Below are 24,476 nucleotides of genomic sequence, written 5' to 3' on the forward strand. Positions count from 1 at the left end.
CATGAGCTAATTAAAAATATGTTTTCATTGATTGATCATTCATTGATTAAAGACAAGGTTTGAAATGCAATTTCAAGCTCAAGGTTTAGTCACAAACAACCAAAAATTACATCCATCAGCTCTATGTTAAAAAGACAAATTCCAAACTATAATTTTCATTTTCGTTTTGTTTTTAGAACTGTTGATGTACTTTTTGGTTTCATGACAAGCAGCTTAAAAGACAACCAGAAGGGATGAAGAGGAAATGAGGAAAAAAAAGAGCAGAACATGCAACAAACAATAAAAAATAAAACTTACCACGATGTGGAGCATCTTGCCACCTACATTTATACGATCTCACAACAATTCAGTGCATTCACTTATTCCAACAAACACTAGCCAGCTCAACCAGCATGCACGTGTCCAAAGAAAAATACTGTAAACTGATGAAAACCAATGGATGGATGAGTGTCTGACTCTTTGGATTACATCAATTGTCCCAATTTAACAAATAACACCATAACCCCAAGATAGATAGCCCAGGTTTTAGAGTCAAAATATTGGCAGGTTAGATGAAAACATGGCAAAAACAACCAACAGCCACAATCCAACACTCAATGAAATAAGTTTGGAGTGAAAACAACAAAATATCCACCCAAAAATAATTCCCACAGTGATGTGCGGATGAACGTGTGCATGCCAGTTTAAACTGTCCAGCGGGTCTCACACCTGTGTCAGGAGTACTGTACTCGGGCCACCAACCTCCCATGTTCTCTCCCTCCATCGGGGTCGTGCTCTCAGAGGTGCTCCGTGGGTCCTGGAACGGGGTCTGCCCTTCAAACTCAAAGTCCTCCTGCAAGAAGAATCAACTCTTTTCATACAGCTTTTTAAGAAACTTTGTTTATTTGACCAGCTGTTCATAAACTCTACGATTTGATCTTGATTAATTAATGCGGTCAATTTCTGGAGCAGTGATCAGATGTGATTAATAGGGATTTGTCTAATTATTAGCTGGCTTAGCTCGACTGGTGCAGACACTAGAAGGCACCAAACAAATATCTGAAGGGGATAGTTTCATTTCAAATATTAAGAGTTTTTCATATATATATATTTTTTTTTTATAACCTTGGTCTGATCCAGCTCACTGCTTAATGCACAGACATGAGCGGTATTGATCTTCTCAACTCTCAACAACAAAGCAAATTCAGTGTTTCCCACACATTGATTCATTTGTGGTAGGCCCGCCACAATATCAACATGGACCGCCACATATTGATTTTCTATTTCTTACTGTTTAAAATGGGTTAAATCTTGTTTCCTTGAAGAGCTGTGCACAGGGTATTGATTAGCTCTGTTCCTAATCGACCCACTCTTGCTCTCTTACCAACTCATGGACAGCAGGCACGTCTGTGTGAACAGACTAGCTAATATAGTTATTAATTAACATTAGGATACAGCTTGGTTGTTGAGATTTGTCAATATTGACTGCTCTTTGATAACTTTAGAAACACGGGTGTGCTACTTACCACACCACTCCCCAGCTACCACCACAAATACAATCTAATTCTGTGGGAAACACTGAAACATACATTTTTCCCAAAAAATAAGAACCTTCCTTTAATGAGAGTATTAGGCCTCAGTCTGCATGAGCAATCAGGTCATCCACTATGTTGGAGTTTGTTTTGCCGATTGTGAATCAAAAGGGTTATTTTTTGCATCTTTTCTGAAAGATCACAATTCAATTACTTACCTTAACCTCCCTGCTGTCCTCAGGTCAAATTTGACCTGGTTTCAAATGTTTTTATTTCAGATATTTGGGCGTCTTTCATCTAATTGCCACAAAATAACATGAATAAATTCCAAAAAGAAGTGTTAAACTTGTGGTAATGAGTTGGGATTAAGTTGGCTACAGTGTAACACAGAACTGAGTGATAATTTATACTTTATGTTTTATAAATGATCAAACAAAATTGGGTCAATTTTGACCAAGTAGGACAAAAGTTGTACGGTCGATGGGAAGGCAATATTAAGGCTAATCGAAACCTGCATTACAGGGGGAAAAAAGCTGTTACAGAAAAATAACAATAACACAACATGCTATTAATTCTGTGACTGTGCAGATACTATTATTTGCCTGGCTTTGAAGCAGCATTCAAAATGCTCCATAAAGAATGAGAGCAAATATAAGTAAATTTGACATAATTGTATCTTTAAAATGTTTTAGGGCAAGTTAGGAATTTATTTGAAGTGTGATTTTGATAACTTAATGCAGGAAAGGGCAGTAATGGGTAAGAGTTTTCGCAAAATAATTAAAGTTTGGTTGAATTTGCTTTAAGTGTTTTTTAAAAACATTTCAGCATTCAGCACATTCTGAGAGTCTGCTGGTATCACCAAGGCAAAGCCACGCTGATGTCAGCCTGTCCACCTACCTGCAGGCTTCGCTGGGACGGAGCTGCCAGCTTCTTGGCCCTGTGCTGACCGAGCCCCCGAGTCTGAGCCAGCTCCTCCTCCAACTCCTGCTGCCGAGTGGCCAGTGCTGGATCGGAGCAGCCAGGAAAGAACCAGTCATCCTCAATCAGTTTTGTGCCACAGGGAGAGGGGGAATGTTGGGTTGGATTGAGGATGAATTTATGGATGGGAGGTGGGTTTGACATGGATGGGACAGAATGATGGCAGAGTGAAAGAAGACATGTTTTTGAAGAGATGGAGGACAGATTAGTGTGTTGACAGAGATGGTGTTTTGATGAAGGGGGAGATGAGGCACTTTCAACGCCGCAGATGAACTTCGTGACACAGAAAACAGTTTGATCCAACAGTGAAAGCAACAGCAGAGACAGACTGTGAGAGGTATGGTGACAGAGACTGAGAGAATCAAGGATGGATAAAGAGAAAGTTACTCAAACTCCAGATATATGTGTGCACTTTTGTATTTGCATAAAGAACGTGGACCTGAGAAACACTTCAAAAGCAACATTCTGGTCAGAGCCATGCACACCTAATTTGCATAGCGAAGGAAAACAGCAATCAAACATGTGGGAGACAGGGAGCACAAGTGGCTGTGGGAGGAAGGAGAGGGCCCGTTTTCATGAGTCACACTTAAAGCCAGTGTTTCTTCAACAGGAGGGCCAGACAGTTATTTAGAGTAACACAGCGGCGCAGGTACAGAGCTAAAGGAACTCTTACAGTGCATTTAATTTTATTTGGATTTTTCATTTAGCAGCATAGGATGCAAGCAGGGCAATGCCAGATTGATTAGGCTGAACAAAACATGTTCCCATCTGTTTTGTGACAACAGGCTGATTTTTGGTGTGTAGGGGAGGGAGGGGGGGAGGGGGAGGGCAGCTCAAAGCAAAGGGAGGGGCAGACAAAGAAGAGGAGTTCAGTGGGTTAAGCAGTGGCCAGCGTGGGTTCAGCATGTCAGCAGGGTTAAGCAGAGAAAGGCTCTATTCTACGGGACTATGCATACATCATTTCAGCAGTATAGTGTTGAATTTAGAGCATGCAGCAGAAGGTGTGAGAGCATTTAAATCATATAATCATGTAGAATAAAGCAAGTGTGAAGCAGAATAGAGCCAGTCTGTCTCACACCGAACACTTCACCTACACTGACCACAGCAGGAGGGATTATATATGTAAAAACAGAAGAGATGTGAGTATTATTCATGAAGCCAAAACAGTTAGTAGCTGCTAAATTATCTTAGAATTAAATCCTGCTGGTTTTTAAGAGGATTTTATTCTTTCTATGCCTGAGAGCAGAAGTGTCTAACTTCTATAACTTTAAAGCTGGAGTAGGAAGTTTCTGGAAACAGCAAAAAATATAAGAAAAAATTGAAATCCAGCCCTCCTCCTGCAGCTCTCTGCTCTATGTCCTCAGCACCTCTTCATACAGTAAACTGCACAAGTACTAGTCATCCATTTCAATCACAGCTGCAGCCCTGAGCTTCCGGCTACAATTAGCAGAGGGATAACTAAAGTTTGTACAACTTTTTATGAGTAAAAATCTTTTTAAGCTCTTTCAGGCACCTAAAAATAAACATTTCTAGATCCTCAAAACCTTCATCATCACATCTAAATTGTAACCTCTGTAAAATACAATTTATAGAATTCATCTATACCTACAACTAAGGGGTATATTAGAATTCAAGTATAGTCCTTATCCTTAAAACATAATGGTTAAAATTAAGCATTTACCAAACTTCAAGATCTTGCAACCCTGCTATAAGGAACATTTTCTCTCCATATCTGAAACACTTTTTGGGACACTGTAACAAAGATTTCTTGCTGCCCTTATTGTTGTCTGCAGGAGTGAAACAGAGAAATAAAAGTAGTCAACATGTTTTAAGATGTTTATAGTAAATAATAAGCTCGAACCCAGATACCATTTGACTCATGAAACAGCATGCATGCTATTATCACCCTAAAAGCCACATGAGAACAACTTGTTGCTCACAGTTTCCACTTCAGTAACACTCTGGTAATTAGTGTTTCCAGCAGCACTTGATGGCACCAACAACATAAGCTAGTTAGTGAATATGCACCACTTTAATTAAGTCACCAAGTATTACAACCATAGGAGTGATTGGACTGAATGCAAAAGCTGAAGAACTGAGCAATAAGACATGAAAGCTTTCTAAGAAACATTAGTGCAGCAAGACGCACGGCTCGATAAAACTCCTGCAACTAATTAACTGCAGTCGTCTTTGAGGAAAGGTGTTAATTAAACTTTAAGCGCTTTGATTTTTTATTACTAAACTCTAAGTTCATTAATGTCTGCTCCACTTCATTGGTTCAGCAAGTGGCAGTGGCACACAGCTGGTCAAAATCAACAGCCAGGATTAATTTAAAAAGGGACCACCAGCCCTTTTAATTTGGGCCTGACTTTGGTTTTATTTACCTTATAATGGATGAGGAGTATATTCTGTGCGTTATTCTTTTTCATAGATTAGCTGAATGTTTGGAGGGATTATTGTTTGGTTACTTGTATCGTCCTTTTCAAACCAGTAAGCTCTTATGAAATAAAATAATTCTACACATTAAAACACCTGCATTGTGCAAGCTTTCTCAGTAATGACTGAAACTATTCTAATGCGATGAATACAATGACTTCTTCTCTATCTTTTGCACCATAAAGCTACAATCAAAGACATTCTGCATCAATGTTATTACACATATTAAACCTCCTCCCAGAGTTAGTGCAAATCTAGCAATCCCACCACAAAAGGAAAATCACAAATCATATATTTGACATCAGGATATTATTATTGGAGGATTATTCCAGTATATTTTAGTGGGGCCACACCAGAAATCAAAGGATGGAAAGAAGAAACAGTGGGACAGAAGAACAAAGAGGGCTGGAAGAAGGAACAATACAAAGGAAGGGAAGAAACAAAATGACGGACTGTAAAAGTGCAGCCTGCCACTGTACTGCCTGCAGCTCGCCCCAGCAAAAGGAGAATTTCAGGGGAGCTGCAGGCAGTACAGTGACCGAGAGCTGCACTGCAGGTTTTGGGGAGCCTGCATGCACAAAACTGATGGGAAACTGTTCTGTGTGGCTGCTCCCATCCCTGGAGCAGGGGCAGGAGGGGGGGAGTGGGGGGTGGAGGTCCACAAGATGGGAGGCAGCACAGGATAAACCAAATGCTCCCAGTTAACAACGGTGAGGACGGGAGGGGGAAAATAAGAAAAAGAAAATAATGTCAGACAACAGAGGACACGTGATAAACAGTCAAACAAACCCTCACTGCTGCACGACATGGAGGTGGAGTCGCTGGTGGACGGAGTTGTAAAGTTATCACTTCATTAGGTTAATTGAATTTTAGGTGATAATATTAGAAACACTTCGCAATGCTTTTATAATGCAAACTATAACCTCCAATGTCAAGTCAATTTTACTCATATAGCCCAAAACCACAAATCACCAATTTGCCTGAAGGTGTTTTATAATCTTTAAAAGCATTATATTGGGAAAAAACTTGGGAAGAAACACAGGAGGAATGGACAGACATGCAATCATGATGAAGTTTAGATGATAAAAAATAATAATGGTTAATCCTGGATCATTTCATTAGATATTTGCAACTAAAATTTTCAAATGGGGACATTAAATTCATAAACTACGCAGTTTAGGGATGATGGAATAATTTAGAATGGAAAGTTTGTTATAGCAGATTTAGCCCACAATTTAAATTAAAGTATATTAAAGAAAAAGCTGACAGGAGAATTCACAACGAATGGATTGCAGCTGCAGATTGCAGCTTCATCACTTTCAATCTTAAGGTCTGATTCACAAAATATATTGTACTAATCATGTAACAGCACAGATAATTTTGCAGCTGAGAGCAATTTGGCATTTTTTGCTGCCTGATTGCAATTATCCATGTGCCAGAGTGTAACATTTTCTCAAGACTTCAGGCAGGAATTTAAATAGGAATATTAAACAGTATTATCCTCGTCTGTCAAACTCTCTGAAGACGCTAATAATTTCACTGCAACTGTGTGCTGATCTTTGTGAAATGGACTGTTTTGCAATGAGGCTCATTTACATTACCTCATTCAAATATGTGCAAATAACAAACAAGATGCCATTTGCTTGACAGCACGGTTACAGGGTGAATTTCATCCTTTGTGTGTTTTTTTTTCTTTTTGTCTGATCTGTGCACGTTTAGCAACCACAGATGCTGTGCAATCCTGTTTTGAATTCACCTGTGAGATACCTGGACACAATAGAAATTAATGTTTGCTTATGTTTGTGGCATGTGATGCATTTTTCAGAGAGCAGCATTTATTGCAGTTATTAAAAGGAAGGTTTTTGATCAGATATTAGTTACTTAAATAAAGTTAAAGAAGAGCGTTTGCAGTGTGTGAGATGTTTAAGCAGGGTGCATTCGGCAAGTGTGTGCACATAAAAAATACAGACATGCATGTGTGATTTATTATGCAAAACAAATGACTGATGATGAGAGTTTAGACCCTGATTGTTTCTCCTGGATACTAACTGGTGATAATCAACTGAGCCTGTTGAGTTTGTGTCATCCTCCAGAAACAGCCTTACCCTCTCTTTCCTCCTCCATGTGGCTAATCCGGAGCGCCATGGCAGCCTTCTCCTCCTTGGCCCGGTCCTTGGCACTGACCGCCTCAGCAACCATCTCCTGCCACTCCAGCACCTGGCTCTGAGTGTCATCAGCACTGCCCGACTCGCTGGCCTGAGAGCAGCAGGAGCAGAGAGTTACAGGAGAGAAACAATGAGCAGGTAAGTGTAGGGAAAAAGCTGGATCCTGACCTGAGAGGCCGCCCTCTTGGTGAACTGCTCCAGGTCTGCTTGAAGTGTCCTCTGCTGCTCCTCGTAAACCACCAGCTTCGCCTCCAGCATTTCTTCAAAAAAACATCAAGCACACAATGTAAGTTTTGGCATCACAGCTACCAGTGTCAGTGCAGAAGCCACTCAGCTTTGATGTGTTGGTACCGTTCTTTGATCTGAGCTCCTCGTATTGCTCCACTTTCCAGAGGTTTTCCTCTCTCTCCTCCTCCAGTGCTGTGATTTGACTCCGCAGGGCATCCAGGTCTGGGGGGGCAACCCCAGCCTAAAGGGGACAAAATTATCCTATTTTAAATGCTCTAAAAAAACCTACAGCCTTGACAGTTAGTCCTGCATGCTGATATTTAACAAGTGGACATCAACACAGTGTAGCAAATCAAAGGTTAAAGAGTCCTGTAATTTAAGAAAAATGTCATTTTGAGGATAATGGGAGGGTTGATATTGAGGGGAAGAATTTCTAAAAAGGAGCATAACAAATATTTTCAGATTAAATTTAAACATTTTGTCATCTCACCTGGCTTTTCTTCAGCTCGTCCTCCAGCTGTCTGATCCGAGATTTAGACCAGGCTTTCATTTTCAGGAACTTTGCCTCTGATTTGCTAGCTTCGTCTGTTTTTTGCTTTGCTTGGGCTGCAAAACACAAAGAGAGAGAAATCCAGATGAGATGATAATATTTAAGGCTGTAATGGTTTCTGAGAAAGCCCACAGATTTACATGTATTTCCATGACAATAAATAGGGATCAGTATTTTATCAAATAAGGTCATTTTATTTTTACAACAAAATTTGTAAAATATTTGATAAAAACAAAAATCTGGGTGATAAATCTTGTTTGTTTTTTAATATGGTTTGGTATATATTGACTTCTTGGAGTTAAAAAAAAATAACTTTCTGTATAAATGCAGGCAGAAAATCTGCATAAAAATCAGTATTAACGCTCTAATGTTTTGGATTTTAACCTCCCTCCTTCACCGTTTTCTGGCTTAAAGATATGTGTGTAGAGTTAATATGCATCTAACTGCTGACTCTCTTACACCACTATTAAATTTCCTCTTCTGCAGCCGTGAAACTGAATAATCAAAATAAAGGACAACCAACCTTCCAGCTCAGCGATCCTTTGGGTAGAGGCTGAATCTGCGGGCATGATTCCACTTCCTTCGGCCTCCTGACTGGGAGGCGGAGCTGCCACCGGGGCCCTCCTCAGCTCCTCCAGCTGCCCGAGGAGATCCTGCTGTGTTTGGGCCATCTGTGCCTGATGCTGCTCAGCCATTCGCTTCACCTCCGCCTGCTGCTTCTCCATCAGGTCGCGAAGTTGTGCTCGCATCACATGCTTCTCTGCCTCCATCTTGGATTCCAGGCTCTCTCGTTCCACGTGTAGCCGACGCAGCCGCTCAGTGAGCTCCTGTGGGGAGAAAAAGGGAGATTTAGAGGCACGAAGGCAACAAAAGCCAATGCCAAGTACAACATCACAAAATTAATACCAAGTAGAGAATGTTTAAAGTGAAGAGATGTCATCCCTGACCTTTATCTGTTGGTCTCTGCCGTCCACCTCTCCCTGCAGAACATCAATGACCTGTGTTTTACCCAGCAGCACCTCCTCCTTCTCATGAAGCTTCTGTTTCAGAGCCTTCAACAGCTGAAGAGGAGACAACCACACATAATTAACACAAAAAATTTTCAGTGTTCCCGTGTGCTGCACAGAAACATGTGGCTACGGCAGCAACTTGAATATGGTAAGAAACTTCTCAGTTTCCTCCTCAGAAGATTCTGTTCTCTAACAGAAGTTTCCTCACTGAATCATTCAGAAATGTTGTTGTCACTACCTGCTCTAAGTCGGCGCTGGCATCAGACTTTGCTGCCAGCTTGAAGAGCTCCTGTTCGTGCATCTGGTTGAGCTCCGACAGCTGGTTATCTTTCTGAATAATGATGTCTTTGAATGTCTGGATCTAAAAACAAACACAGGGGGGCTCATCAGACACTTCTCATGACAACACTTTGAAACAACTCTCCTGTGTGTCTGAGGAACACCTGAGTGAAACGTACGTTCTGCTCGTACATGGTCTCCTTCTGAGCATATTGCTCCTTCTCTGTGACCAGCAGCTCTTTCAGGCTGTCTGTCTGCTCCTGCAGTAAACTGAAGCGCTCCTCCCCTTCTCCCACCTTCCTGGTCAGGCTCTGCACCAGCAGCTGCAGCTCCTGCATTTCTCCTCCGTCCTCTCCCACCTGAGGAGGTAAAAGACAGTTTATTGATTATGCAATAAACATGCACTGTTGCCACACGCATTGAATGCCTAAGAAAATGTAATCCTGTATCCTTATATCTTCTGTCCTCAAGATGAAAAAATAGCCCCTTTCATAGTGCCTTTCATGCCCGGACATTTACGGCAACAACAACTGCAGCCGCCGTCACCAACTGTGCACAGCGTCCACCGCTGATCGTAAACAAACCAGCTTCGCTAACTGTGCACAGAGTGTCCGGTGCTTGTTGTAAACAAACTGAGGTCGCTAAGTGAACACATGCTGCTGCAGCACATACATACTGTACTGCTACAGAGCTCACTGTATAGCCTATTAACACTGTGCTACTAGTGCTAATAGGCTAACATTTTACAAGTAAGGTATTACTGCTTCTTGGCAAGTTCCATACAAAAAAAAAAAAACACATGGGAATTCAGTGGTGCTGCTCTGACTATCGTCTCCTCCCACCTCTTTCCGCGATGCCGACCTGCACTATGAAAGGGCACGAAAATCACGCCTTCGCGGGATCACTATGAATACCCTAAGGCGAAAAGCCAGCACAGATCTTTCCTGCAATATGACGCCAATGTTCACTCCACATCCCTGTGAGGAATCTGACCTTTTGTTGAGGTGCAGGTGTGATGGGCTGATCTCCTGCCAGTGCTGTTTGCAGGTGAACAATATAGGCCTCTTTCTCTGCCAGCTTCCTGTCCCTCTCGGTCAGCATGGCGTCCATCTCCTCGCCCCGCTGCCGCTGTGACACCACTTCCTTTGTCTGGAAGAAATCAGTAATATTTTCATTAGAAAAATTAAAACAGATATTAATGTTTACTTCCCACTCTGTCGGAGCAAACCTGGGAACATCACCTCAGCTAATTAAACCTCAGAAACAAAAAGGCAAATTAAACAGTAGAATAATAATGAAAGCCCTTCTACTGTGCAGTGCAAGACATTTTTAAATAGTTCCAAGATTAATTGAATTAAAAGGCAGAACTAAGAACTCAAAGAGCTGGGAGTTGGAGCAGATCTCTGGAGCAGAGAAACTGTATGTGTACTGCACTAACAAGACAGGAAGCTGGAGAGTCTGTTCTATCTTTTTAATTAAGTTTCTACCCTTAAACTGCACTCAAGTGAAATATCGCTAAGTGATCAAATCCATCTCATTCTGCCGTACACAAAGATATTTTACCTTGTTTTCCAGCTCCTCTTGTCTTTGTGCAAGCTGCTGTTCTAGTTCCTCAACCTTCTTCTTTAGCAGGACAATTTTGCCCCGACTGGCTTGTTCTCCTCCTTCTGATGACCCCTACAGAGAAACAACAAATTAAATCATGCAAGAATTGGACTGGATTTACCAAAAGATCTGCAATACAATTTAAAATGAATGCTCATATTGCTCTATTTTGTTTATTTCCTTTCATATATATATATATATATATATATATATATAACTTCAAAAGACAATAGTAGATGTGTTTTACAGAGCTTTGTAGCATTTGTGCCCCCTAGCGGTCAAATCAATTACTGTATAAAATGAATAAATCACAGTGGTGTGTGTGTGTGTACCTTTTTGCCGTGTGTTGGCGTGCCCTGCCCTCCCTGCTGCTTCTTCAGCTCCTCCAGCTGCGTGGTTAGAGACGTCACCTTGGCCTTGTTCTGCAGACGCAGCTTTGACATTTTGGACTCCCATGTCTCCTTCTCCACCTGAGTCACAGACAATATTTCCTTTAGTGCAACATTGATATTTCACTTTAAGCTGTGGCACCTTGTGCACAACCAGACCTTATTAAAACTGTAGAGGAGATGCTGCCACGAAGACAGTGTGAGATGGTGGCCTTTAGTGGAGTGAATGTCCCTGTTTGTTTTCTCTCCTGTAAGGTGGCTGCAATGCAAAACATTTACTGTATCGTGGCAGAAATCTAATCTCACATTCCTGCCTTTATTATTGTGTAGCAGACCTTGACTCGGGGGTTTAATAGTTAACTAGACTAGGGTTTTTTTACTCAATGTTAGTGACTAATAGGAGCAGAACAACTCATGTGACCAACGAGCCTGGCTCAGTCAGACACAAATCCCCTTTGAGAAGGGCCCCAGATCATGCACTACTGCATTTAGTATGTGGAAAATTGCACTAAAAATATTCATAACATGTGGAATTATTTTATCATCAAGTGAACAGAAGCTCCCACCCAAAACTTAATTAAAAACCCACAAAAACCCTGGCTTCTGTGTAGTTGCAGTTCATGTTTTAACACTCAACATTATGGTTATTAATCATGCACTTTCATTTAGATGATATGTAACCAGTAAATGACAGACACAAACAATAGTGGAAAGAAAAGCATGAGCAAGCTGTGTCATGATGTGGAAACTAAATATAGTCCTCATTTTGGCACATGGGTTCAGTTATAAGGGCATAAATAATATGTTTACTTCACAACAAGGGCACAATCCATCTGACAATAATCATATTACAAGATTAATTTTAAGTTTAGCCCTTAAAATTATTTCATAGAGCCAATGGACATTAATCGAGTCTTAAATGACACTACTAATGTTGGAGTTTCCTCTCAGCTGGTATTTAAATCAGTACTCCTGTTTACTAGAGGCAAGTCCTGTGCAGAAAGAGCTTCAAACTGTCCACACCTTAAGTTGGTCATCTTTGGCATGAAGCACAGCATCCTTCTCCCGGATCAGCTCCTTCAGCTGAGTGACCAGCAGCTCAGTTTGGGAGAGCCGCTCCGCCATTTCTTCCACAGCCACCTCTCCAGCAGCAGCAGCAGCAGCAGCAGCAGCAGCAGGCCTGTGGGGAGAGCCTGGACCCTGAGGAGAGGGACAGGCTGTGGTTAGTGCCAAAAAAAAGCTCTGAGTTTGGTTGTGAATGAAGCGATCACACATCCTGGTCAGATAGAAAAACAAACAGACCATGTGCTGGAATGAGTGTACTGGTATTTATTTGTAACAATATTGTGGAGAGCCATCTGGAGTTGATCTGGAGCTCCAGACTAACTTTTATTTTTTACCATCATCCTGGAACCATGCCGAAAAATAATTTTAACCAGCCTGAATAAAATATGATTCATCCTAAAAATCAAAATGTTGTGTTTTTTTACTTGGTTATTATCATCTACAGTTGTTAGTTATTAGAGACTTAAACATAAAATTAGACTGACAGGATTGCTTTTAAAATAATCCCAGTGTTATTTGAATTAACTGCTGTTTATTATTTTTTATATTTAGTTTAGGAAAAGCACTTTTAATCAATAACAGCTATACACACAGGACAGGACAGGAGTAAATAATAAATAAATGTTATTCTGACAGAAGTTTGGAAAAATGTCACCACTAATGTAAAGTTTCTGTAACTCCAAACTCAAAGTACTTTTACCTCCAAACTGTACTCATCTGTAGTACATGAATTTACTGTAAACTTGTTCTGTTTGGTCATTAAACTGAAGTTCACAGTTTAATGCTTCACAACTGTGAACAGAAAGTCTCAGTGCTGCTGTGTGTTTAGCTCCGTTAGCCAAACACTCTGCAGGACTCTGCTACAATAAATGGGTTTTATTCTTTCTTGAATATAAAGTCTGTATACCTTACCAAGTCAAACTATTTTTCAGGTAACATGAGGTTGTAAATACTGACGCTCATACACTATTATTGTGTATAGGCTCGTCGAAATTTTAATGAAAATGTCAAGGGAGCTAAATTTAGATCAGACAGTGACAGAAGTGTGTATATAATGAGGATTAGTCCTGTGTGGCTGATACATGATCCATCTAAAAAGAAGACAACACCAAACTAATGTCAGTTATGTGGGTCAATAAATCTTAACAGTCACTGGGAATTCAAACAAAATAAGACATGCTGCTCTTGTACAATCTCAGTACACATTTGGATGAATTGGTGAGTAAATGTAATATTTGAGACCTAATGTAGAGATAACTATTTAGGTGGCTGAGTAAATGGGATGGGGATGCAGGGGGATTTAAGCTGGAGCAGTGACCCCCCTCACAGGAAGTGTGAGCTCTGCTTGTCTGAGTCAAAGCCCTGTGCTCAGCAGTCTACCTAATTCCAGTCTATCTGGGCATCAAATACTGCAAAGCTTTGGCTGGGTTTCCTTTGAGCCAATTAAGTAAGCTAGTAATAGTAAGGCTGCACATTATAACTATGAATTATTTAATGGAAACAGCTTCAGTCTGAAATATTAAGTCAGTTTGGACTTAAATCAATGGTCAATTTTATCTGATCAACTCTCATGTTGAACAAGTGATGATGGAAAAGGTGTGGAAACAGTCTCACAAATGTAAGAGTATAGCAACATTTTGTTTTAACCCGCTGAACCCACTGGGTGTGAAATAAAAAAAGAACCTAAAATTGCACCATTTATCACCGCTAGAAACTGAAAAAAACTGAATTTATTGTTGGATTTTCAAATTTCAAAACGGTCCTTGAATAAACTATCTGTCATGAAGATTTCACATCAGGAAAAATAACAAGTGTCAGCTTAAAATAGTAACGTTTCCTCAAAATAATTTAAAGTGTCTTAATTAAAATTCTGCCCAAAAAAAAACACATGCATTATTATTTATTATTTATTTATTATTATTATTATGTGGAACCACTGTTTCTTACAACCAATATTAGCAAAATTTGTAGAATTGTTGAATAGTATGTAGATTACATTCTCCCCACTATTTGTGAAATGAAGTATCAAAGAAATGGAAACAAGATATGAGACATGTTTCGTGATCATTCTGAATGTAGACGCAGATAAATAAACAAGTGTGTACTTACCACAGAGCCCGGCTGTCCCTCTTCACCAGAAAGCCACTTCAGCATGGTTTCAGTTTAGACCTAAAACACACACACAGTAAATAAATTATTCAAAACAAGGGAAAAAAGTCAATTTTATCCTTGGGGTGTCTGTTTGGGAGTGTCTTGTTTATTATCACTTAGGAAATAAACTGTTTTCAATTAAAAAAAATCCATTCATTATCCATCAGACATATTTCTGTCTTCATTTCATACCCCATGGCGAGTGAGAAATTTAAACCAATGAAGCCAATTAAGCCAACACAATATCCTATTATATAAAAAATGCTTTTACCCTGCCTAATTCATTGATTTAATTTTTGAATGGTCCTTTCATGAGTCTGAACTCCAACATCCTGTTGCAAGTCGAATAATAAATACATTTCACAGAGCAAGACGGTCTCAAAACGCTATTTCACTGTGACTAACACTGTTTTACATTTCAGTTAATGGTAGCTTAGAAGACCTTACATCAAATAATGCATGGAATGATGAACATCTATAATTTTATGATTTATATAATACAATATAGGGCAGTATTTTAAAAGGAATATATCATTGAGATTATTTTCACCGACTTTGCAATAGCGATATGATTGGAGATAATTACTATATTTGCATCTATATTCTTATATTTAAAGAAAAGTATACTGAAACTATCTGGTGTTTGTTTAGTAGAGATCCTTGCAAAACATAAGATTTTTTTAAAATTCTGTGGCAGAACATTTGTAGGCCGAGACATCTCTGTAATAACACATATCTGAATAGTATTTTGACATATATTGTTTTTTCCTCCAACTAATTTTCCACCTCCTGCAATTTGGATATAGCGTAAGTCCATATTGCTATTTTAATAAAATTTCCATTAATTGTGCAGTCCTAATACAGGCGTGGCTGGTTGAACCTTTAAAGAGCAGGACTGGTGCAGGTGAGAGCTGCAGGCAACACAACACTACACTATCTCCGTGCTCCTTCCTTAAAATATTTACAAGCATGCTAGAATAGCACATAATAGATGAAGGAGGCAGGCGGCTTTCAGGTCAGTTTATCTGCCAACCTATCAGCCAAAGACAGGCCAAGTCATTCAAGTGGCTGCTGGGATGTAGGCCAAACACAGAACCAAACAATCATAAAGCCTCCATTGCAGGCTCCATTACAGCAGCAGAGAGGCTCACAGCCTTGTTTCATGACTGACAGGTGTGGCTCTTGGAGTTTGTTGTAGCTTGTAGCAGAACAACTAGAAGACAAAACTGGCCACGACTTCAGGCCTGACAGCACACCTACAGGGTGAAGGATCAGCTACATTTATTCTGCTGGCTGAACAGTGCAACCCACGTGACGCAGGGGAAAATCAGGTCAAACTGGTCCTCTCACGCACATTACAGGAGGATACATTACCCTGAAAACCACTGTGGCTATGTAGTATTTTTTCTGAATTACATGATCCATCAAACTTTAAGCAATTTGTTCAAACAAACACAGCATGTTTTTGTGATAAGCAATGGGCTTAAAGAGCAGGTGCACAATATGCTGCAGAGCATTTCTCTGGCTGTGCCGTTATGGTTTTATTACCTTCTTTACTTTCAGGACTGGATTTACATGGACGGATTGAATTAAATAAAGAGAAAAGTGAGAGTTGTTGTAGAAACGTCATAGAAACAGCCACCGTTTCTGTTTGTCTTTCGCTGAAGATATTCGAGACTTTCGTGTAACCAAATTAAAGTCGAAAGCATAGGGAGTATTGCTGACTATCTGAAGATAAATAATAATTTAAACATTATATTCCTAGCAGTCACTAAAAGTTGTCCGTGGGGAGCCGAGGCTTTGACATTAGCTAAATTACTAGCTTGCATCTCCAAATGCTAACTAACTGGTAGCACGGCTCATTTTAACCACAAACGCTTCACACTTGTACCAGAAGAAGGCCTCAGGGGTTGCGGAGGGTGTCAGCAAGTCTGCCAGTAGTTATTTAAGCAAATACCAGTTATAGCTGACGTTAATCCAGCAAGCTAACTTTATCTTGCTACATGCTAACGCAGCTAGCATTGAACTGCATCTTGGCTACCGAGCCACTTGATGAATTAGCTCGGTCAAGCAGCTCGCAGCCGGTAAATGTTACTTTTCAAGTGCTCACCGGATTCACAACTTCATGAAGAATCCACCTGAAGCTCCACAACGTCGACAAAATCCTGTGAAATTACATTTTATCTCAGTTGGCGACGGGAGAGCAGACGGGACAGAGATATGCATTGGTCACGTTTGTCAACAGACAACTGGGAGGGAGCTGCGCATGCGCACTTTTGTCATAGTGACAGGTCCCGAAGGAAGCAGATTTCTGGCTTATTTGTTTAATTATCGTCGTTTACAAACACATGCTGTGCTTGAAAGTGATGGATATAAGTCTACCTATTAGAGCTCTGTAGAAGTGAAGTCTTCCATTAGCTCGTTAAACGCTTTTTCTACAGTAGAGGCCTCTGTTCTCCATCAAAGAGGAAACAAACACCAGGAGAATCATCCTCCTCTCGATTCCGTTTTCGTTAAAGCCTAATGCGGATCACTTTCTTGTTTTATTTTGAAATTTACAAAGGAATACAGAGGAGAAGCTGTCAATGAAATTGATATAATAATGAGAAACCAAGACATAACATGTTGCAGAAATGTAAATAGTCTATCGGAATTATAACACCATACCGTTCATGTCTTTTTACTCTGTGAATATGTACTATCAACCGAAACACAAATGGCCAAATATTAGGTTATAATGACCACCTTGGGGTACTTATAATTCCTGTTGACATGGCAGTTTGTCAGTGCCTATTCCAAAACATATTTACTCTCTAACCACACGAATTATTGTGTGAAATTGTATGTATTGTTAAAATAATTGATTATTTTCTATATTGGTAAATGATTTTATGCTTTATTTCTGCTTCTCTGTTGTTTGACTTCCTGGTGTCTGTCCCTGTTGTCTGTCTCTGTTGTCTGTCTCTGTGAGTGACGCAGGTCACTATCAAAGGTCAAACCTTGAGTGTAATAAATATCTCTGTGCATTTATATTAAGTCAGACAATATGATTTTGATACAATGATTATGTTTGTGTGTTAATTTTGGTTTAGAAATTTTGACTACATATATTTCATTGTCTGTTTCATATTTTTTAGACTTTTAGAATCTATGTGAAACAGTGAAAATCCTTTGACTCTGTAGACATAATATCTTTGTTATACATAACAAGACAGAATGTTTTTGTTGAATGTTCTGGAGAAGAGGCCAGGTCAGGATGGCCTTGTCTGGGGCAGCAAGCAACCAGGTGGCATTGACGTGCCGTTGTATTAATTAAAACTGGCGAATCAGCGATCAAGAGGGCAGGACTTCCTGGAGGAAATCGCCAAGCATGTTTTGTAAACAAATGTTAGTATTTTAATGGGTTTAGGGTTGTATAGGTTTAGGGTTTAAGTTGTATTTCGTACAGTCTGTGTGAAACAAAGTGAACCTTCAGGTCTGAGGCCTCAGGGAGACAATCAGCACTCTGTGTGTGCTGTCTACTTTTATTGCTGAGGTTGAAGTAGTGTGAATTGAGCAGCAGGGACAGTACAGCCAGTGAAATGTCCAGACTTCAGACTGTGATGGCCCATGTGGGGCTCTGACTCAGAGGTGGCATGAATTATTTGCAGGCACACACATGTTGGAATAACATTAATTTACCTTTTCTGTCTTTACAATATCTCACAGTTTCTTACATTAGTTTTTGGATTAATTTTAAAACAGTGGCATCATGCACATATAATAAAAAGCTTCTTTACTTTATTTAAGTCCTTAATTTAAAAAATCAAATGTAGAAGCCTAAGGTTTGACCGACTTATAGCCAATCAAAGTAAAAGATAACAGGATGGCCAATCGGATTTCAGAGCCACTCCCTGGACCTGCCCTGAAGACACAGTATAAAACAGATGATTTTGTATCATACTTTATTTTACTTGTTGAATCTAGTATATATAATTTATTTATTTATGTATTTGAAAGTAGTGTAAAGTATTCTGCTTACAGACTGAATGAAGCTTGGTGGCGCCTGGTGGTGGGTCACACATGCACATAAACACTGAACTCTCACCCCTTTATGTCGACCTCATGGGACCTTTTAACGTATGGATTTAGCCTGTCTGACTAATCTCAGCCTTTAAGGCTCTTTGCCTGACAATATGATATATCCATTGGCTTCACAAACTACCGACCCAAATCTTCACACACACTGCAGATTTTTCAGATATAACTGTATTGTCGAACTGCAGCTGAATATGTGTATGCACCATACAAGCTGAACAATAGTAAAAATCAAACATGGTATAGTTCTACAAGTCTTTGGAAACTGGTGCATCAATAGTGTCTGTGAAGCTGGAGGATATCACACTATTAGCTAAAGAGCCTTAAAGGCTAAGAATAGTAAGTCAGGCTAAATCCATATAGTAAAAGCTCCCATGAGGATCTATGAGGTGACGAGCTGACACTGAATCACAGAGCTTGTTTCACTGTTTATGACCTCTCAGGCAAACTGAAACACTTTATCATGCTTTGGCAACAAAAATGGGTCCTAGAATAATAAAGTAGGATACACACTAATACATACATACACACACACACACACACACACACACACACACACACTGGCTTGTTTTTTTATTTATTGTGAACATTACAGGGATGTGGAGGATTCATTGGCCCACCTGGAAGATATTATAAACATAACTTGGCATTTAGTATTAAGAAACAACTCGTGGAGACATACCTGTCTCCAAAAACGCTGACTTAAAGCATGTGAAACAATATATATATTAATATTTGTGGATTGCATGTATATAAATATGTATATAAATGGCAAAATAGCCCAAAAATACAAATCTTCTAAAGGTTTCTTTTGCATGTCAGATGCCCATGTGATCTGGTAAAAGCCAATTTGGTCAAAATGCTTTTTTGCTTTATGAAGATTGATATCACTCTCTGTCAATAAAATATGAAGTTACAATCAGGATAACTTTAGCTTAGCTTAACACAGAGACTGGAGTGAAGCAAAGTGTTTATACAGTCCTGCGAATAAGTACCCTGAAAACCACAATATTTAATTTTTACACCCTTTATTTCAGTTTTTGCACAGATTAAAGATGTAACATTTTAGTCAGTGGACTGTATGGTGTTTTCACACTAAACTAACTTTGTGCATGGCTCAAATCAATGTCAATGCAAATACAAGAGTAGATAATGTGCATGATGTGAAAGACAAATATGCAAAATTTTCATAGTTCTTGCATTTGCACTCATTTAAATTTTTCACCTCAAGTGAAGAATTGGTGTGATGCTGTGTTACAAAAGTCTCTAAGCACTGAGGTTCACCTGCATAGCATTGATTGATCCAGACTCCATTCAGAAAACAAGCATTTTAAAAGTTGTTTGCTTGTGTTCTTGCAGACAAACCTGACAAAGCATGAATTCAGACGTTTTACCAATCGGCATCCTTTTGTAGTTATTTCAGCATCATTTTGATCTTTAGTTAGTATCTACATTGTCACTTATTGTGCAAATAAACACAAATTATCCTGCAGGAAAACAATCATGAGTGCTGTAAGGCAAAACGATTTTCTTCCCGTTTGGTTTGTTGTCGTGTGTTTTTAACTTTGGATAGAGCCAGGCTGTTTCCAGTCTTTATGTAAAGCTAAGCTAACAGTGTCTTGGCTTCATATTTAATGTACAGATGTGAAACTAGTGTCAGCAACAAAGTGAATAAACATTCTTCCCCAAATGTTGAATTGGTTCTTTAATAAGATGGCGTGTCTGCAAGGAATTTAATCAAATTGCCATTTATTTCTGCCTTCTGGTGGCAGGATAGGTGCACTGATGCAATACAAGTTTCTGGAAAACAAATTATAAAACCAATTTCAATTCATAGAAAATAAGCGTTTCATGCTCCAGTGCAGAGAAAAACTTGATGGTTAAAGTTTCAGTTGGTGGGTTTAAACATGCATCTCCTTTGAATATGTTTTCCTGATGATCCACAGTCCAATGGGGTAAGTGTCAAGCTGTGATCTCCGTGCAGCAGCTCCCAGATGAAAAGAAGAAGCATTTTAGAGGAAAGATGATCTCTTTGAAAGTCCTCAGTGTCTCTTCAGTCAAGACTTGTTGCTGAGTCTTCACATAACAGAAAGAACATAAGAAGCTCCTCTTCCAATTACAGAGACTGCAGAGATATTGAAGATTTAATGGAAGATTCAGGATCTGCATCTCAGAGCAGTCGGCATGTCCCACAACTGAAGAAAAAAATCTCAGACTCCCAGATCAAAATAAAACAATGTTATTTCCTTCGCTAATCATAAACACAGTCTGGGAATTTGTCTGATTCTTCTGTTTGTAAACGTATCAGACAGACTGAACACTGAAGGCAGATTATTACTGTCACTTTATGTCCAATCATTAATCATTAAAACACATCATGGCGTCAGGTTTTCTTCTCCTGCTGCTCGATGAACCAATCACACGGCCCGATGTCCAGTTTGAGCTGATCCATCACCCACGGGTCCTTCTCAGCGCCCTCGATGAACTCCTCCAAAGAAATCTGACCTTTATAAGACAAACAGAAAGACACACAGTCAGAAATGGAAAGTGTCTCCAAATAAGTTTCACTCATCAATTATAAGAGGACAGGAAATGAGCTGGATGATTTGTCTGATAACTTACTGTCATTATTCTTGTCCACCAGATCAAATATTCTGTCACAAATATCTTCAATATTCCCCGGGATGCTCGGGTCATTGTGTCTCTTTATCTTGTTGATGATCTGAGCAGCAAGAGGGGAAACAAAGCTAGTTTCACTTTAGTTGTTTGAGAGATTTGTCAACATTTAACCCTTCTGTTATGTTTGTTTCTTAGGAACGGCACTTATGTTCGAGTTTGATTATCTAAAAGTGTCATAAACTAAAAAATCCCAATAAACATTGTTAATATTTAATTAATAACACACAGTTTCACATGACAGATTTCTACAGGTGCATCTCAATAAATTTGAATATCATAGAAAAGTTTATTAATGTCTAGCCTGGGTATACCCATACTGCCTTGCGAGCTCGAATTTAATTTCGAACCTCCATCCAGAGCGGGGAGGGACGGCAAGACGATGACGCGTACTACTCGGCACTTGGAAGCTTGTAGTTTTCTTACGGATCCAACATGGCTGCTGCAGACGCGAAACTCTCTTTAGCTGTAGATGGTGTTTTAAATAGTTTAGAGCGAGAGCCGGGGGACAGTGGAGCCGCCGAGTGACCCGCAGCAGCTTGTTTATTGCCCATAAAATCAGTGGATGTGTGTGGCTGAATGACATGAGGGGGAATAAAGCGTGAAAATAAATCTTGCATAAAGCGAGGAGGAACTGGAGAAGCAACGCAGCAAGCAACACTCTCTCACAGACACGCACAACAAACATCCATTTCTGTTGCTCTACTACGTCATCTGGTATAACTGATACGATTGGCTAAAAGCTACCTACAGACGCTTTTGATAGACTTTCTAAGCGCCCAATAAACGGCCCCGGAGGATCATAAACCAAATGAATGGCTGGTTTCCAGACCAAATCTCATTTGAGATTAGTCTTGAGTTAGCCAGGCTAATTAATGTCAGTAATTCAATTTAAAAAGTGGAAATAACACATTATATAGATAAATTGCACACAGAATGAAACATTTCATGTCTGAATTTATTTAATTTCTTCTAACTATAATGATTATGTACTTACTTGATTCCTGTGGTTTATGTCTAGTACCATCAGGTTGAATGCACTTACTGTAAGTCGCTTTGGACAAAAGCGTCAGCTAAATGACATGTAATGTAATGTAATGTAATTATGGCTTACATTTAATGAAGACCTTAAATTTAGTCTCAAATTTTTTCTCAAAAAATGTTATTACAAAACTACAAAACACCAATTGTAAAAAGCATGTTTAATATGGAAATGTTGGCCTCTGAAAAGTATGTCCATCTATATGACTCAATACTTGCTTACTGGAAATGTACTTTTCCATCATATTATAATGTATTGAGATGCACCTGTATATTTAAGCTGTTGTTGATGCTCCTCTAAAGTGGGCAGGGCTTCAATCAGGATTTAGCTGTTTCTGATTGGTGGCTTGTGGTTTTCTTTACATTGTCAAACAAATCTGATTAAACTATCAGACGAACTGAACATGCCTTATAAATCATATCTTATACACTTTATTTCTTACTCACTTTGACAATGTGTCTGACTTCCTGTCTGTCCAGGCAGCCGTTTCCGTCTCTGTCATAAACTTTGAAAGACCATTTCAGTTTGTCTTCGAGTTTTCCACGAAGAACAAGATGCAGTGCTGCCACATACTCCAGGAAGTCTATCTTACCATCCTGAGGAGCAAACAGGACGATCAGTCATGCAAACTCTGACACGGTGCAGCACTGAAGCAAACGCTGAAGATTTTTAATCAAACAACACACTGATTTTGTTCTAAAGCACACGCACACAACACACTGTTACCTTGTTTGTATCAAAGGATCGAAACACATTTTCCATATATGCAGCTTCTTCTTCTGTAGAGTTGCTGTTTATTCCAAAGATTCTCTTGAACTCGTGTAGGTGCAGGTTTCCACTTGGGCATTCACTCGCAAACTTGCGGTAGAGCTCCTGGATGTGCTCGAGAGTGACTTCCTTGTCTGCACCACTCTGTACCTGACCCATACTTAAAACACTATACACACAGAGAGACTGCTAGAATAAAGACAAAAACCTACAGAGAAGCTGTGGGCATGTTCATCACCGTGCTCTGTACGGATCCACGGCTCGCTCCCCTGCAGACAACCCGATGTGGGCTATTTCAAGTTAACCCAAGGAACAAATCCAATTGACTTTTCATTGAGCTTCTCCAAATCCTTTTCAAGAATGCTTCTTTTCTTCAATATTTCAGCTTCCGAAAAACTGAGAAAGTCTCTCCACATGTAGAAAACTGCAGATTGAGTCACTACTGAGCAGTAATAAATTTGCTCCTGTGGCTCTTTGACAGTAAACAGACACAAAGTGGATTGCCCCCTGAAGACAAAAGGCCACCGGCAGCCCTTCAGAGAGATTAAAAGACGTCTGACGTCAAATCCTCAGCGTGGTCTTCAGTAAAACTGTTGATCCACTGAGAAATGGATTAGCACAGGTCACCCATGATTCAATAATACAACAGCTATCCGATTCATACTTTTATCAAAAAATTCACACAAAAATCTCTACTGTGCACCTGTTGGACTACATGCAGGAAAGCTGATTATATTAAGATTATGGAGTCATATATCTGCAGTTTGTGTGTTTTTTTAAAGTGTCTTCATTGGAACAGAAAATGTGAATAATATTAAAACATGAAAAAGAAGAAAGATTAAATTATCACCCTGTGTTTCATGAGAAACAGCTCACGAACATGTGGTGTTGGCCTTTCCTAACCACATCATTCCTCATGAGTTTATACAGAAATTATTATTATGGATTATTATCTTGTTTTCCATGGTACTTAAAGGTATAATACGTTATGTTTCTGGATCAAAATGTCTACAAATTACGGGACTTGTATCATATATTCTTTTGAGTTGTGTTCTTTTATGATCTCAAATGTTTTGGAAAAGTTTAAAACTGATAAATCTGTAAATCAAGTTCAGTGGTGTTTTATGCTCTTTGTGCAGGTCTCAGTGTTATTTGTCTGCAGGAAGTTGTTGTGATTTGCCTCTTCATCCAGTTCTAAGCCATATTTACAGTTTACAGTACACCTTTTAGATCTTAGTAATCTTAACTGTGTATTCTCTCCTCACACACTTTATATCACTCACCTGAACTTCTGCAGATAAACTGATCAGCAGCTGAGTCTTAACTGTGTGTCCACTAAGCCTTGGAGGATTATGTTTAAAGCCCCTCGCTGCAGGATTTAAAAACATTTCTGACGTTGGTGACGCCAAAGACTCTAAAAGCAATTTAATTGAGGTACACAAAGTCTGTAAAAAATAGTTTTTAATAGCAAAATAAATGCAATTCGGAAAGAAATACAGCACAACTTTTCACCTGAAACCTTCTCTTCAGATATGTACAAAATAAT

The 24,476-nt window shown here is 39.4% G+C and overlaps 2 protein-coding genes across 3 annotated transcripts in view; both read right to left on the minus strand.

Annotated features, from left to right (window-relative positions):
• LOC131983371 (golgin subfamily B member 1-like) overlaps positions 1 to 16,604 on the minus strand; it is a 38,373-nt gene extending 21,769 nt beyond the window's left edge. The window contains exons 1-16 of one of the 2 annotated variants that reach the window (XM_059348104.1): positions 16,478 to 16,604; positions 14,326 to 14,385; positions 12,175 to 12,351; positions 11,095 to 11,232; positions 10,721 to 10,834; positions 10,151 to 10,306; positions 9,337 to 9,516; positions 9,117 to 9,239; positions 8,816 to 8,929; positions 8,392 to 8,695; positions 7,809 to 7,924; positions 7,442 to 7,559; positions 7,259 to 7,350; positions 7,031 to 7,181; positions 2,409 to 2,515; positions 742 to 832 (exon numbers count right to left, since the gene is read on the minus strand). In XM_059348104.1, the coding sequence (XP_059204087.1) occupies positions 742 to 832; positions 2,409 to 2,515; positions 7,031 to 7,181; positions 7,259 to 7,350; positions 7,442 to 7,559; positions 7,809 to 7,924; positions 8,392 to 8,695; positions 8,816 to 8,929; positions 9,117 to 9,239; positions 9,337 to 9,516; positions 10,151 to 10,306; positions 10,721 to 10,834; positions 11,095 to 11,232; positions 12,175 to 12,351; positions 14,326 to 14,370 (2,026 nt within the window). In that variant the 5' untranslated portion in view covers positions 14,371 to 14,385; positions 16,478 to 16,604. Of the gene's footprint in view, positions 1 to 708; positions 833 to 2,408; positions 2,516 to 7,030; positions 7,182 to 7,258; positions 7,351 to 7,441; positions 7,560 to 7,808; positions 7,925 to 8,391; positions 8,696 to 8,815; positions 8,930 to 9,116; positions 9,240 to 9,336; positions 9,517 to 10,150; positions 10,307 to 10,720; positions 10,835 to 11,094; positions 11,233 to 12,174; positions 12,352 to 14,325; positions 14,386 to 16,477 lie in introns of both variants that reach the window. The other variant, XM_059348096.1, reaches the window with a different exon arrangement.
• A 4,223-nt stretch (positions 16,605 to 20,827) lies between these two features.
• LOC131981938 (guanylyl cyclase-activating protein 2-like) lies at positions 20,828 to 23,089 on the minus strand. Its single transcript, XM_059346477.1, has 4 exons — positions 22,889 to 23,089; positions 22,609 to 22,758; positions 21,067 to 21,166; positions 20,828 to 20,949 (listed from the first exon to the last, which is right to left on the minus strand). The coding sequence occupies exons 1-4, from the start codon at positions 23,087 to 23,089 to the stop codon at positions 20,828 to 20,830; spliced, it is 573 nt and encodes a 190-aa protein (XP_059202460.1).
• Between the last annotated feature and the right edge of the window lie 1,387 nt (positions 23,090 to 24,476).

Source organism: Centropristis striata, chromosome 2, assembly GCF_030273125.1.
Source record: "Centropristis striata isolate RG_2023a ecotype Rhode Island chromosome 2, C.striata_1.0, whole genome shotgun sequence".
Lineage (NCBI taxonomy): Eukaryota > Metazoa > Chordata > Actinopteri > Perciformes > Serranidae > Centropristis > Centropristis striata.